Source organism: Lepidochelys kempii, chromosome 9, assembly GCF_965140265.1.
Source record: "Lepidochelys kempii isolate rLepKem1 chromosome 9, rLepKem1.hap2, whole genome shotgun sequence".
In the NCBI taxonomy this organism is placed as follows: domain Eukaryota; kingdom Metazoa; phylum Chordata; order Testudines; family Cheloniidae; genus Lepidochelys; species Lepidochelys kempii.
Window position 1 is genome coordinate 49,807,218 of NC_133264.1, and position 15,304 is coordinate 49,822,521.

The 15,304-nt window shown below is 55.4% G+C and overlaps 1 protein-coding gene across 2 annotated transcripts in view; it reads right to left on the reverse strand.

Moving 5' to 3' along the window:
- The window catches only part of IGF2BP2 (insulin like growth factor 2 mRNA binding protein 2), a 102,517-nt gene that overhangs the window by 38,558 nt on the left and 48,655 nt on the right, over nt 1-15,304 (reverse strand). For both annotated transcript variants that reach the window (XM_073360302.1, XM_073360303.1), the window contains exons 3-4: nt 4,437-4,485; nt 3,327-3,378 (exon numbers count right to left, since the gene is read on the reverse strand). In XM_073360302.1, coding sequence (XP_073216403.1) covers nt 3,327-3,378; nt 4,437-4,485 — 101 coding nt within the window. The remainder of the gene's footprint in view (nt 1-3,326; nt 3,379-4,436; nt 4,486-15,304) is intronic.

Genomic DNA, 15,304 nt, shown 5'->3' on the forward strand with positions numbered 1-15,304 from the left:
GGCTGGGAGGGATGCTATTCCCCTGGGCCGGATGCCTGTGATGGTGGGCTTGGCTAATCTTTGCTCACTGGCTGATCTGTGGATACTAAATTCAGGAGTAGCTGGGTGTGGGCCTGGCCTGCGTACCAGCCAGGTCATAGTGGGGTGCATGTCGCTCTGTCTGGCCGTGGGCAGAGGTGAATGAGTGCCCACTGTTAACTGTGATGAGAGCTCCAAACTCATTTCCTTTGTGACCTGGTCAGCAGTTTTTAACCATCATCTCTAGGTGCCGCACCAATGATTTAATGTCCTCAGCCCGTTACGCTGGTAAATACTTCTGCTCTTTGATGGAAGAACACCTGCATCCAGGGGAGGATGAGCATCCATGCATGGTTAATGCAGGGCTCTGCCTACTGCTGCAGGCTAACAGAAGGGACTGCCTCTCTCCAGGAGTTCTTGGAGACATCTCTCTAGCCCAGCTTCGCCCCATGGCCAGGACGTTTTGTATAGACACTAAATTGCTAAAGGGACCTTTTTTATTTCCTACCATGGGTGAGCCAGGCAGTCCAGCCCTTTGATCACTGCTGTCCAGGCTGGCAGGTGCTGGCTCTGTGCTGCGTGACACAGCTGAGGAGAGCTGAGCATAGCTAAGTGAAGTGGCCCGGAGAACAACAGAAAAACAAGATGCTCCTGGTTGGTGTCCTGTGGCTTTACCAGGAGCCCAAGTGCCCCCCATGCTGGCTCTGAGCAACTGGTGAATGGCTGCTTAAGGCTCTCTCTCATGCGCCCAGGGAAAGATTCACATTCTTGGTAGTGCGGGGGCTCAGCCTGGGATTCCTAGCGGAGTGCAGTGATGCTAGAGAGCCATCTCTACCCTTTGGGAGAGAAGCGAAGCTCTTATCTGAATCAACAGCAGTTGCCGGGAGCTAGGAAGGGCCTCTCCTGGGTGCTGCCTGGCACTGACCTGCTGGGGCGCTGGGGAGGGTGCTTGGCCAAGCTTCTCTGCTGTGTGGCTGCCTGTGCCCCTTCCCTTCATGTCCTGTGCTGTCTGGGGAACCTGCCCCTCTGCCCCCACACCTCATGAAACATCCCAGGGCTTTCCCCAGCCCTCTCCCCTGTCCGGGCAGGATCAGTCAGGAAGGTCAGTCTGTGCTAGCCTAGTCATCACCCTTAACCCTAAGGTTCCACAGCCTTGTGGGAGCAGCACCCTGCAACGGCTGGAGAGATGGGAGTCTTGGGTTCTAATCCAGCCTAGGCCACTGATCTGCTGTGGGATCTTGGGCAAGTCACTTAGACGATCCGTGCCTGGGTTTCTCCGCCTGAGCATCACACTTCCCTAATTCGCAGAACTATTGCAATGGCTAACAGAGGCTCAATGTATCTCAGAGAAAAGGCAGTAGACAAAGGCCAAGCACTGTTACTGTTATGCAGTTACAGCACCCCCTGGTGGCAGGGGTGGGCAAACTTTTTGTCTCAAGGGCCACTTCTGGGAATAGAAATTGTTTGGCTGGCCATGAATGCTCACAAAATTGTGGTTGCGGCGCGGGCTTGGGTTGGGGGCACGGGTTCTGGGGTGGAGCCAGAAATGAGGAGTTCAGGGTGTGGGAGGGGGTGCAGGCCCTGGGGTGGGGCTGGGGATGAGAAGTTTGGGGGGCAGGAGGCTGGGATCGAGCAGTTTGAAGAGTGGGAGGGGGAAACAGGGCTGGGGCAGAGGGTTGGGTTCTGGGGAAAGGCTCAGGGGTGCAGGCTCCAAGCAGCGCTTACCTCAAGTGGCTGCTGGAAGCAGCGGCATGTCCCCTCTCTGGCTCCTATGTGGAGATGCGGCTCTGCATGCTGCCCCATCCGCAAGCACCGCCTGTGCAGCTCCCATTGGAGTGCCCAAGGGGGCCATTGGGAGTGTGTAGGGGTCGGAGCAGGGCCACGTTGCGGCTTCCGGCAGCCACGTGGTGCGGCCCCCAACCCTGTGCCCCGGCTGGAGTGGGGCCACGTTGCAGCTTCCGGGAGCTTTGTGGTGCGGCCCCCGACCCTACACCCTGGCTGGAGCATGGAGCAGGGCAAGCACAAGACCTTGCTCCCCAGCGGGAGCTTGCGGGCCGGCTTAAAAAGGCTCATGGGCCCTAATTTGCCCATCCCTGCTTTAAAGGGTGGTTTATACTCAGAGGCTGATTCCCAAAGCTGCCCAGGGGACCTAGATGCCCTTGAGTGGTTTGAGATACTCAGCCAGAGTGCCCAGTCCTGAAATCCTCTCTCAGGCAAAAATCCCACTGACTTAATCGGGCCATTTATCCTGTGGCATGAATCTGATCCTGTTCTAGGCTCATCTCAACAGGGAGCCTGGGGGATTTCTCCTGCACAGATCTCTCAGACGCTGCCAAGAGCTCACACCTGATGCATCACTGATGACACAGAGAGGGGCTCCAGGAAAGCTCTGATAAACACCTTGTACTCTGAGTACAGAGTACAGAAAAGTCTCATTAAAAATCAGCCATAAAAATACTGCTCCTGTCCACTGTGTGCAACTGCCCCGGGAACGGCCTAGGAGAAAGCTAAGGCACCCTTTTAGTATGCTAACGGGGCTTTTGGGACATGCTCTGGGTAGCTGCTAAGCCCTGCATCCCTGCGGTGCAGTCTTGCAAGATCATGTATGCTTGTGCGCACACGCGTGTGTATTGCCTTGGAGAACGCTTTGCAAATCTCCATCACTTGCTTGAGCACAATGGGGCGCAGCTCTGATGAGTGCAGGACTTTGTTGTGCTCCCAGGACCAGATTCTGGCAGCCTCATGCAGGGGGGAGGAGGACTTTATTCCGCAAACAGACCCAGCAGGACTGCCAGAGAAATGAGGCACTCCTACTCAACAGCAGCTAGTGCTGATGGCAGGATCAGGCCCCAAGCAACCAGTGGACATGGCTTTATCAGATGAGCCCAAGCGTTATCAGCAAAAGCCGAACCACTGCCTGGTCTCAGGCGGGCCTGGGGCCTGCCCTGTGCTGGCAGCCCCGTGCCTGGCAATGTGGATGCACGGAAAGAGGGGCTGGCCGGGTGAGGATAGGTTTGGGGGATCCCTTGGCAGTCCAGGTGCTGTCTAGATGGCTTCTAGATTCCAATGGCCTCTTTACTGCGACCTGCACTGCTCCCGAGTCAAAGGGCCGCTGGCCAGTCAGCTCTGGTCTGCATGACAGCCAGAATCCCAGATAACGGGGCTCACAGCTGCGACACTGAGTGGGCCCGTGTCCTGCAAGGCGGTGTGCCACCATCCCAGCTCCACCCTGCGTGTCCTCCTAAGCGGGGGTTGGGGGGGGGGGGGAGGGTAGGAGGAGTGGATGATGCCACCTACCCATTTCTTACCTTGTTCCACATTCTCTACAGTCCCATACTGAGCTAAAAGTCCATCTAGCACCTGAAAGAGAAAGCATCAAGCAATGCAGGGTGAGTCAGTCTGACAGGGCTCCCAAGGTTAAAGACTTAGCGATAGGGACCCTCCCCTGTGCATCTGGCTGACTTGGGGAGCAGAGCAGAGCTCTGGCTCTACCTACACAAGACAAGTATCAGAGGGGTAGCCATGTTAGTCTGTATCCATGCATCTGAAAAACTGGGTTTTTTACCCACAAAAGCTTATGCCCAAATAAATCTGTTAGTCTTTAAGTTGCCACTGGACTCCTCATTGTTTTTACACAAGACAAGTGACTGGCTGCGGACTGTGTCTCCTCAGCCCTTGTCACCTGAGGTTCAGCATGCCCGGCTGCTGGGCTGGATGGATCAAACCACTTTCTTGGAGGAAGTGCTGACAATGGCTGGGCCTGGCCTTCTGAGTGGGGAAAGACGTCCTTTTCCTAGTGTCAATATACACTCAAGCCCAAATGAACCTGCAGTTGAGTCTCTCGAGCACACTGCCCCTATGGCAGCTATTGCTGGCATCAGAATTTGACTCGGCCGCCTCCAGACCTTCTGGGTCACCCCAGCGACCGTCGCCACAGCAGGAACAGAGGGGAAACGCCACCTCCAAAGAAACCCCGGAAGATGCTGGAGATGCTTCCCCAAAGCCCATCATGTCAGCTCCATGTGGGGTCTGGCTTTGGCAAGGTGATGGCAAGGAACCCAGGGTGCTCCCCAACATGAGCCACTCCCCAGCCTGGCACCTGGTACCAAGCAGAAGCAGCAGGTGGATTATTTCCACAGGGCAGCTCCTCTCCCGGGACTGCAATGCTGTAGCCACCTTGAGGAGATGGGCCATCTTGAGCTATAGCCAAGCCACACCCACACCATGCACCTCGGGCTAGGAAACACAGTGTCACGGGAACAGCCTTCTGCAAAGGCTGCTTTCTGCTTCCCTCCTCAAGACCCTGGGAAGATGCCACAGGACAAAGGTCAGACTATGCTTGCAGCTCCTGCCCAGCCTCCAACGTTTGTTCAGATGCAATGACAGGGGAACTTTGTAGAAAGTGGGAACCTACTTACCTCCCACTGTAGGTGAGGGGGGATGTTCCGGATCTGAATCTTCCTGCTCCTGTAAAGAAACCAGCACAGATTAGCCCAGACACCACTCCAGCTCCTGGGCTGCCCAGCCAAGTAGCTATCCTGGTCCAGGGTGCGTGGTACCTCGTGCCTGGGGGGAGACTTTTAGGAAACGCTGCTGAAGCGTTCGGGGGAAAAGAATCACTCCACACCCACTCTGGCCCTGCTCACTGCCCTCTGGCCACAGCGGCTAGGCCCCAACCTGCCTCTCAGAGGAGTCACTCCCATTGCTGCTGCTGCACAGGGCTTCCCAGACAGCTCTACAGATGAGCCAGAATACCCAGTAGAGCAAACTGCCTCCAGCCAATGGAAGCGCAGAACCGATGCTCGGGGCAGGGGCAGCGCGCTGAGTTCCAGAGACCCCCCTTCCTAGGAGCTGGATCTGCAGGCTGCTTCCGGGGTGCAGTGCAGAGCCAGGACAGGTAGGGAGCCTGCCTTAGCTCCACAGCACTGCCAACCACAGGGTCCCTTTTTGACCAGGAGTTCCGGTCGAAAACTAGACACCTGGTCACCCAGCATGGGTCCAGTGGCAGATACATCCACCCATTCTCGCCAGAGGCCCCAGACACAGCTGGAAGAGGCACGGCCCTGGTGTGACCACAAAGGAATATTCCATGATGCCCTGATACAGTCCTAACCTCCATCCCCAGCAGGCCCGGGGTATTTGCACCCATTCCTATTCTGAAGGCTCAGCTCCTGCTAGGTCGGGTTGGGTCGGCGCATGATACTGCTTTTCACATCAACATGTATTTCTAGCAAGTTCCCATCCTGGAGAATCTTTGGCTGCAGCCACATGAACCACGGCTCTGGGGCCTACCCTTAACGTGGCTAAGAAAAACAACCCTGGACTTCCAACCACACCTTGAGCGAAGGGCTGAGCCTTACCCTGCGGTATGAGGTCTAAGAGCTATGCAAACCAGCAAAGGGAGCCCCTGAGAACCCTGGGGTACGGAGGTACAAGGCCACACAGGGCGTGGCAGCTCAAAGCCAACCGTCTCCACAGTATTCTTGCCAGCAAGTTAAAAAAGTATCGATTGGATGAATGGACTACTATAAGGTGGATAGAAAGCTGGCTAGATCTTCAGGCTCAACGGGTAGAGATCAATGGCTTGATGTCTAGTTAGCAGCCGGTAATAAGCGGAGCGCCCCAGGGGTCGGTCTTGAGGCTGGTTTTGTTCAACATTTTCATTAATAATCTGGATGATGGGATGGCTTGCACCCTCAGCAAGTTCGCGGATGACACTAAGCTGGGGAGAGAGGTAGATAGGCTGGAGGGTAGGGATAGGGTTCAGAGTGACCTAGACAAATTGGAGGATTGGGCCAAAAGAAATCTGATGAGGTTCAACAAGGACAAGTGCAGACTCCTGCACTTCGGACAAAAGAATCCCATGCAGGCTGGGGACCAACTGGCTAAGCGGAAGTTCTGCAGAAAAGGACCTGGGGATTACAGTGAATGAGAAACTGGATATGAGTCAACAGTATGCCCCTGTTGCCAAGAAGGCTAACGGCATATTGAACTGCATTAGTAGGAGCATTGCCAGCAGATCGAGGGAAGTGATTATTCCCCTCTATTTGGTACTGGTGAGGCCACATCTGGAGTATTGCATCCAGTTTTGGGCCCCCCACTACAGAAAGGATGTGGACAAATTAGAAAAGAGTCCAGTGGAGGGCAAAGAAAATGATCAGGGGGCTGGGGCACATGACTTATGAGGAGAGGCTGAGGGAACTGGGCTTATTTAGTCTACAGACGAAAAGAGTGAGGGGGGATTTGACAGCAGCCTTCAACTACCTGAAGGGGGGTTCCAAAGAGGATGGAGCTCGGCTGTTCTCAATGGTGGCAGATGACAGAACAAGGACTAATGGTCTCAAGTTGCAGTGGGGAGGTCTAGGTTGGATATTAGGAAACACTCTTTCTCTAGGAGGGTGGTGAAGCACTGGAATGGGTTACCTAGGGAAGTGGTGGAATCTCCATCCTTAGAGGTTTTTAAGACCCGGCTTGACAAAGCCCTAGCTGGGATGATTTAGTTGGGATTGGTCCTGCTCTGAGCAATGGGTTGGACTAGATGACCTCCTGAAGTCTCTTCCAACCCTAACCTTCTATGATTCTATGAAGTGTGGGAAGAGAGGGGGAGGCAGGACAGGCCGCAGAGCACAGGGTGCTGCGCTAGCCAAGCGAGCTGCTGCTTTCTGAACCGCTGGGTATGTGGTCCCAAGCATGGCAGCAGTGCAGCCTGGAGGTATCACAGTCATGGAGCGTGCCAGGGACTCTCTCGGGGGAAAGTGCACAATCTCCATCAACCTCCACATGCAGAATCCTCTGACCCGAGTTTAGTGGTGCTCGGCCATCGCTGCTTTCTGGGAATGCAGAGCCTGCAGTGGACCCAGCCCCCAAATTGGGAATCTCTTAGACACCTGCTCCTGGGTAGGCAGCCCAGGTCAACTCCTCCAGACGCTCCCAGCTCTGCCTTGTTTGGACAGAACTGCCTACAGCTATGGAAAGGCCTACTCACCCACGCCCCCCACTGGTGAGGCACAGAGACAACAGAGAGAGAAGCCAAGGTGACTGTCGCCTGAGCACGGCAACCTCATGGCATGGAGCCCTGGGGGATCCCCCAGAGAGACCCTGTGGGGTGCTGGACCACTGACCCCAAGGCCAGGGAGAAACAGAGCCACCAAACAGCAGCCCTGTCCGCCCTGGCTGCTCCCTGCTGCTCAGTGCTACTGCAGGCAGCTGGGAGATCTCAGAGCGCAAAGCACTGATTGCTTCCTACTGCCAGACGGAAACCATCGACTGTCTCAGACCCAGACGGACAGGGGACAAGGAAATTAGTGGTGCTACCTGAGCCGTTTCACCACACCCTCCCGGGTCTCATTACCTGGCACGAGGGCTTGCAAGAGGGCAGTCTAAGGGGGAGGGTAGAGATCTCCATCGATAGCAGACACGGCTCCTGTTGCTGGCTTTCGCCAGCCAGGATGGGTAGGTCCACACTGCAGATTGTTGCCTGCAGCTCCCCCAAGGCTCCTTCCCGCAGTCTCCTTTCGTGTGCGGATGGGATCTGGGGTTCCCATGCTCTGGGAACAAGCACCGAGACTGGGCCTCTTTGTCCCACGAAGGGTGTGTCTAGATGAGATTTGGGGGCCCTGTGTCCAGACTAGCATCTAGAGTCATGCTGGTCATCAACTGGCTCAAGTTCAAACAGGGCCAGCCCGGCCCCACCTCTCTGCTCTTTGTAGCCCCAGCGGCCGAGTACAACAACCCTGGGCCTTTGCAGGCCAGGCTGAGCAGCCTGCTAGCCTGGGAACTCCGGCATGTCTGTCCCCCAGCCCCTGTGTGGAGGTCTCCCTGCAGAGTCAGCTGGCTCTTACCCAGATGTTGCTCCTAACCCCACTCCCATCCACACGCAGAACCCTCTGACCCGAGTTTAGTGGTGCTAGCTGCCCCGGCTGAGATATTGGCTAGAGCCTGGGTGCTGGGTTCACTCAGGCTGGTAACCAACCCGCTTTGCTGTCAAATGCAGGCTAAATCACCAGCATGCTGCCAGTCCAACAGCACCTTCCCACAATCCCTGCTGCGTGCCCAGAAGGGCAGACATGTTCTCCCACAATGCACTGGGAAAGACTCTGAGTGACTCAACTTAATGGAACACAAAGAACTGTGGGATATGCCCCCTGAAACTCTAGCAACACACCTGGGGGAAACGCAGCACAACTGAGGACAGTAATGGGCTTACAACCAGGTGCTCAGAGCTGGAGGCCAATTCCCCTCACTAACTCTCCAGCCAGGACGTAACCTGTGAGATGCGCCACCCCCATGATTCCCCTCACCTACTCACTTGTCTCACAATTAACACGGAGGAAAAAATCCCAACCCTGCCCCTCCCGCAGCTGCGAAGCAGTAACCCCCGTGTGCTAAGGGGACAGGTCCGATTCCATTTTACAGAGCACAAAGCAAACCCAGTGGCAGGGTAAAACGCTGCCTGGGTGTTGTGAAGGAGTAAAAAGAGAGCTCCAGTGCTCCCAGACAGTTGTCTGAGAGCAGGAGCCTTGTCTGTTTCAATCTCCTGCGTTCTCCCGAAACCCAGGAAAGTTGATGGAAGGCTGGCAAGGAAACACAGGCATGTATCTGCATTTACACACGCACCTGTCCTCTGGGGTTTGGTGAGCAGGTTGCTCCCTGGAGGAGTCAAAATTTTACCAACAATTTGCCCCTTCCTTTGGAGCCATGTGAGAGTCTTCTGCATTGGAACCAACAATGTGGGGCACAGCAAAGGGGAGGACACCCAGGAGGCAGTAAGAACGCTGGGCCAGGAAAACCATGGCAGCATTTCCTTAGACACAACCGCAGCAAGAGAAAATCAGGCAGAGACAAAGCCCATGGCGCTGCGGCTGCACCCAGGGCCGAGGAGGCAGAGGCCTCTAGCTCCTGGAGCCACTGGCAGGCATGATTTGGGAACAACACATTGTTAGAGGAGACAAGCTGCAGTTGAAGGAAAGGGGACTGGCTAATTTAATGCCAGCCAGCGCAGGGCAGTCATCAGGCACTTAGCAGAGGGTGTGTCTACACTGGACCTGGAGGTATAATTTGCAGCTCAGGCAGACATACCCATGTTAGCGCTGATCCAGCAGTGTGGACAGCAGGAGGGGCTGGCTGCCCCACATACACAGGGATTCACACAGGATCATGCTCTCGGGGCGACCAAGCCATGCCACTGTTTTTAGCACACTGTGGTGGGCACATCCACCTGACCTGGGAATTACGTTGCCAGCTCCCGTGCAGCTGTACCCAGAGAGACCGGGGTGGGGGGGAGGGAGCAAACGTTGTCCAGACTGCCATGGGCATTAGCAAGCCCACTGTGAGACCCCAGCAGAGACCAGATATGGGAGTGTTTACCGCGATGTGGCTAGGCGAGGTCATATCCTGGTGGGCAGGGGGTATAGTGTTGACCTCTTGGTAAAACCTACCAGTGCCTTGCCACCACAGCGGGACAGCTCATGCACACTGGTTATCCTGCTGTAAACCCCACCTCCACCGACGACGTAGCCGGAGACAACGCCACGGCAGTGCCTCGGGCGGAGCTCTCACACGACAGAGATAAGGCATTCTCCACTGAGGGGACCCGACCTCTGCATGGCCCGTTGGAGGAACCGTGACTGGATCGGAGCCGAACCAGTTTCAGAGAATGCTGCAGGGTTCACCTCTGTGCAACAACCAAACCAGGGAAGGATGACCCCTCCAGACCTCCCCAGGCAGGACAAGCTGCTGCACTGCAACAGGGCACAGAACAGTGTTCATTGAAGTCCACTGTAGACAACACTGCAAATCTGACTTCCTAGACACACTATTCATATACCATGGCGATGGAAGAGGGCAGCTAGGAAACCCCAAGATGTCAGAGCCAGCCATGAATTTCAGGGTGTCTCCACCAGCACCTCTCCCTGGGCTTTCTGTCCTGGGTGAGAGCCCCACTGTCATCGAAGTTCAGATTCCAGCCATGAAAGGCCAGTGCTGATGACAGACATGCAGTGACACCATCATTACTAATCAGCCCTCCGGAACAAGCTCATTGGGTGCATCATGACATTAGGACAACACACTGCCTGGAAACGTTGTCGTGGGAGAGAAGCCGGGATGACAGGTGCCTGGGATCACTCAGGGGCATTGCAGGATGGAATGAAAAGCAGATGATCTCAGTCGGTGGCGGTAGGAAGCCTGGTGGTGTTTGCATTTTATAAAGTGTATCTGCTGTGCCCTGGATACTTAGTAGGTGTTTGCTACGGCCTGATTGCGCCCAGCCCTGCACGGGTGTGCCGGGGTAAGCAGAGCCCTCCTCTCCGCTGCGCATCAGTGCAGAGGCCGAGCAAGATGGTAGCGTGCCAGGTGAGCGTCTCCAGCAATGCCAGCTGTCCCAGAGGGCACGCAGCCATGGCCCATCCCCACTACTCCATTGGCCAGCAGAGCTGCACCCAGACGGGGGCAGAGGACACGTCCCCCTCTCAGTTCCTGCAATCCTGTGGAGTCTGGGGGGCCCTAAGCCGCCTGTGCTAGGTGCAACGGGCCAGATTTAAGAAGGGATTTCGGTGCCTAATGGGATTTACATAAGCGCCTAAGCAGGTTAGGTGCCTAACTCCCTCTGTCAATCTGGTGCAGTGCCCCAGAAGTGCCTGCTTTAGGCATAGTGCCACCACACCACTGGCCACCAGGAAGCCCTCTCCAGGTACTCATCTCCCCTGCTCTGAAAGGGGAACTAGCATCACCGCAGCTTCTGAAAGCACCTCCGGTCTCTGCAGCAAGGCTGCTGGTTCCTGCTGCTAGCTGAGAGAACCAGCATCGTCTACACCTCCTCCAGGAGCAGGGCACTTAGGGCAACTCCTCTGTCCTCCTCCAGCAGTGGGGGGCAGCAACTGTTCAGTAAGAGCATGGAGATCGCACCACACTAAGGAAACATGGCCTGGCTTTGCCAGTGCCCCGCCATCCCAGGGCACACAACAGGGAGCTGGAAAACTGCCTTGGAAGTGATTCAAACGCCCCTGCCAGCCAAGTCAATGGAAATGCACACCTCCTGCCGGTTAGTGGGCTGTGGGGGAAGGGAGAAGCATTTTCTATTCTCCCCTCAACTATTTTCCCAACCCCCAAAGTGTTGCTCAGAGGTGGGAAATCAGTTGTGCTGCAAGGAAAACTGGCTGCTTTGCACACCTCCCCTGGATGGGGGACTCACACCTGGGGCTTGGAGAGCGGCATTTATCCCTCACTCCCCTTCCCAAGGCACAAGGACGACCAGGAGATCCACCGCTAAGCAGAGGTGCCACATGTGATCAGACCCGCTCTACTGCAGAACAGATACCAGGCACGGAAAAGACTTGGCCTTGGGAGGTGCTATAATAGTTTTACCAGCAGGAGTTTGGGAGAGGCACGGTACTCCTGAGCAGCAGCACCACACAGACCTCACATCTGAGAGACGCAATTGGCACTGACTGCCCCACATCTGCTCCTGGGGGGTATCCCAGTTCAGGGACCTGCACTTCCCCTCGGAGGTCCACTAAGGGCCCCCAATCTCAGGCTTCCAGCTCCTGAGCTATTGCCTTTCCTGGGTGGAGTCCAGTGCCTCTCTCCCTTCTGACTGGGGTATTCCCAGGCTGCATAGTTGCCTACCCTCAAAGTGTTATCCCCAGCACAGACAGCCATGCTTGCTTTCTCCTCAGAGACTTGTAACCATGATTTCTCCAGGTATGTTACCACCCAGCTCTTTCTCAGCCAGCCCACTCTATTCTTCAGGTAAAACACCTTACAGAGAAGAGGTATCCAAAACAATATAACAATCTGCACCCCTGCTAACAGCTCACCAGGCACCAGCCCCTCCCATCCCCCTGGGGACATCTTTGGGGTCACTAGTTCATCAGAGCTTCAGCTCAGAACCAGGAGCCAGTTCATTACGAGTTCATTAGCATCCCCCTCCCTACTTCAGAAGGTATGTCAGATCCAGTCTGGCAAGTCGTATGTTCACATCCCCTGCCCTTAAAACCAAGGTCCCAGGGTCCCTTCCATCTGCTCCCAGGTGCTTTCAGGATTTCTTCTCCCATCTCGAGCCCTAGAACAGTTCCGCTCACTCCTGCAGCCAACGCAGTCAGAGGGGAGCAGCTAGCAGTTCCAGCCTGCCAAGGATTCCCCATAAGCACATTTCCCTGAGGCCAGGGGCTAGTGGTGCTTCTGGACTGGCCCTGGTACTGCTGGTCAGTGTCTCCTGGGCCACACTGGCAATGCACAGAAGAGCAGAGAACAGGCTGATTTCTCTAGAAATCCTTGGTTCCGCGGAAGCCGTTCGTTCACGCTGACAGAACTGTCCAGCGAAGTGGTTGGAGCACAGTGCTCCACGGACTGAACTTCATTTGCTCTTTTGCCTTCACAGGCACAATTCCTGGGCTTGTCGGGGCTCCACCCACTTTGACTTACTAGTGTCCTGACATGCTGTCACAATGTGAGATGAGCCGCATTAGCGCCCAAAGGCTGCAGTGCCCCCAGGAGCCTGAGGTGGGTGAGATGCGCAGGCAGAGGAATAACTGCAGCTATTCTGCGCTGGAAGAGTTTAGTGTCAACTCTGGGGAGCCAGGTTTGACACCATTGCAAAGGAGCTGAATGCCTACCCACCCAGACCTGCTCATACCACTACCCAGCCTGCACTGGTTAGCTCAGACCTCCGCTAGAGTGTCGATGCTGCTTTGCATATATGCTCAACGTTCTAATTAAGATCACTCCATTCACTGAGCATTAAGCTGTGCAGGATTATCCACCACACACCACTCTCAAAGTCAAGGAAAATTCCCTTCGGACTCCTGAGGTGAGGCAGCAGTACCTGCCTAGCACCCTCTACCCATGGTGTGGCATTAAAGAGGGGCCAGACCTTTCCCACAGGTTATTGTCAGTAAGGAGTACAAGGAAAGGAGTGAGAGGGATAAGGGACCAACGGGTTACAAGATCAGGCTTACAAAAGGATGGGAAAGGCCAGTTTAGAACCATGGGCCCAAGAGTGCAAGAAGAAACCCAGCAGCTCCAGCACGCATAGTAATTATTCGTAAGCCCTGAAACATCCCATCTGGGCTGTTTAAATAAAACCCTAATTTCAGCTTTCCAGGCAGCGTCCCGCCTTAGATGCCATCCAGTGGGGCTCTATTTGCAATGTACAACCCCTGGACGGTCATTCCTCGCTCATCTTTGAGCTGGAACTGTCGGGACCTCTCTATGCATTAAGCTACCAGGCAAATTAAGTACATGCTTAGCCTAAAATGAATCCACATGCAGTCAGTTGGATTGCACTCCACAGTGCAACATCAGCTGTCAGTTCTCTGCATGCTACAGGCACTGGCTGAAACTCGGCAGCTGGTACCAGTCTGCTTAGGAACGGTTCAGTCGTAGAAATGAGAGCGGTTGGGCTGGTATCTGAGGAGCTGGGAATCCCAAGGCTGCACTCTTCCTGCATTCCCACGGAGTTTCCTGGACAGCAGGATTTCCCCTCTCCACTGAGTTTGTACCTGCATTGAGTAAAACCAGCCTGGCACCAGAAGAATCCAAACACTGGTTATTAAAGAGGGCCAGATCCTGCAGTCCGTACTCCAAGGCATTCCACTGATGTAGGCTTTGAGGATCCGGGCCAGCGTCCCTTTTTCTGGATTCCAGCCAGAGAGCGCAGGGGTAGGAGAATGGGGGCAGCCACTCTGCACATCAGACCCCTGTCTCTGGGTGCTGTGCATGGGGCATAGTGCAGGTCATCTACCCAGGGAACTGGCCAGGAGTGACTTGTGAAGTGACCCCACCCTGAGATGCACACCAGCTTTGTGCCCCTCCTCTCCCACAGCACGAATGCCAATGTGCATGACGCACAGTGCAGCAAAGTGGGGCTGAGAGACAGGCAGGGCCAGGAGCAGGGAAGTTCCCTGATGTCTCCTAGCCAGAGGCAGATGGGAAGGCTCCCTGGACAGTGCCCTGGCAGAAATCCCAGGGTCTCCTAGTGCCCAGCAGTTAGTGATATGGGGGTTGGGCTGAGCCTCTTACTGGGGCATTGTCTCTGGCCCTCGCTGGTGGGACTTTCCACCCCATCTCTCTCTGGCTAGCTAGTCATGGGTGAAACCAATGAGTTACTGGGGGGCAGGTCGCTGTTCCCGGGGGCACAGGCAGCCCCTTTCCTGCATTCCAGACTGGCATGAGCCTTCTGCCTATTCCACTAACTCCGCCAGGCGAGTCTTTTCCTTGTTACTGATCCGACCCACACTGGACTCACAGGCTCCTTCCTCTTCATCTGCCCTTCTGGCCACCTTCATCTAGGTCCCTTCGTCCCACCCCTCCCTCCCTCAATGGCAGCATCACAAAAACCAGCGTGGGGAATGTTAGGAGACAGCTACAGGAACAGAGAACGTGCCAGGCACTTGAGCGGCGAGACGGGAGCGTGTTCCCGAGAGCAGCGGAGTCTCCGGAATTGAGTTACCAAGGTGACAAGTTTCTACCTAACCTTGACCATGAGAATCCTGAGAGCATTACAGATGGAGCGGCAGGTCTGGTCTCTGGTTCCCCCAGCACCAGAGCCCTTGGCAGGCCACGTTGTTCAGAGCCAGTATTTTATTTTACTAAGAATTACCCCAAGCCAGCTAAGCCACTCCCCATGGGAGCAATAGCCGACTAGATCTGCCCAGATCACTCATGAGCGTCTCCATCTCTGCCTTCACACACACAGGGGGCAAGGGGAGCAGGCCACCCCACATGAAGCCATCTCTCCTGCCCCACACTCTTCTCAGCGCTGCTGCCAAAAGAGGGCAGGGGCTGCAGTCCCAGTGTGCACACAGATGCGGCCTGGTAGGGTGCTGAGTTCTGGCGCTGGCCTGCCAGTGTCACTCTGCGGGCTCCGAAGGACACGGCCTCAGACGAGCCTGGAGATGCTGGTTATAACAATCAGAACTGGGCTCTTAATCTGCTGAAATCCCTCAGAGGAACCAGCCACGTGGCCTCAGGTGGCAACACAAGGAGGGGAAGGGCAAGGAAAAGAAACCAGAGCGGAAAGAGCTTATAGTGGCAGCTTGAGCGATGCTCAGGTGTGGAGGGATGGCACAGCTTGAGGTCAGGCCTTCCCACCCCTTGGGAACAGGGTAAATTCTTCCCCCTACCAAATTCTTGGAAAAGCCCCTTGAACCTCTCAAATTTTGCACGTGAACTGCGAGCTGAGGAGAATGTCGGATGGCCTTTGGGGGGAACCGGAGGTGGCTCCGGAGAGATGAGGCTTAGAAAACAAAGCTGCTTGCTCTGGAGAGGTGACCAAAAGAGTTGGGCA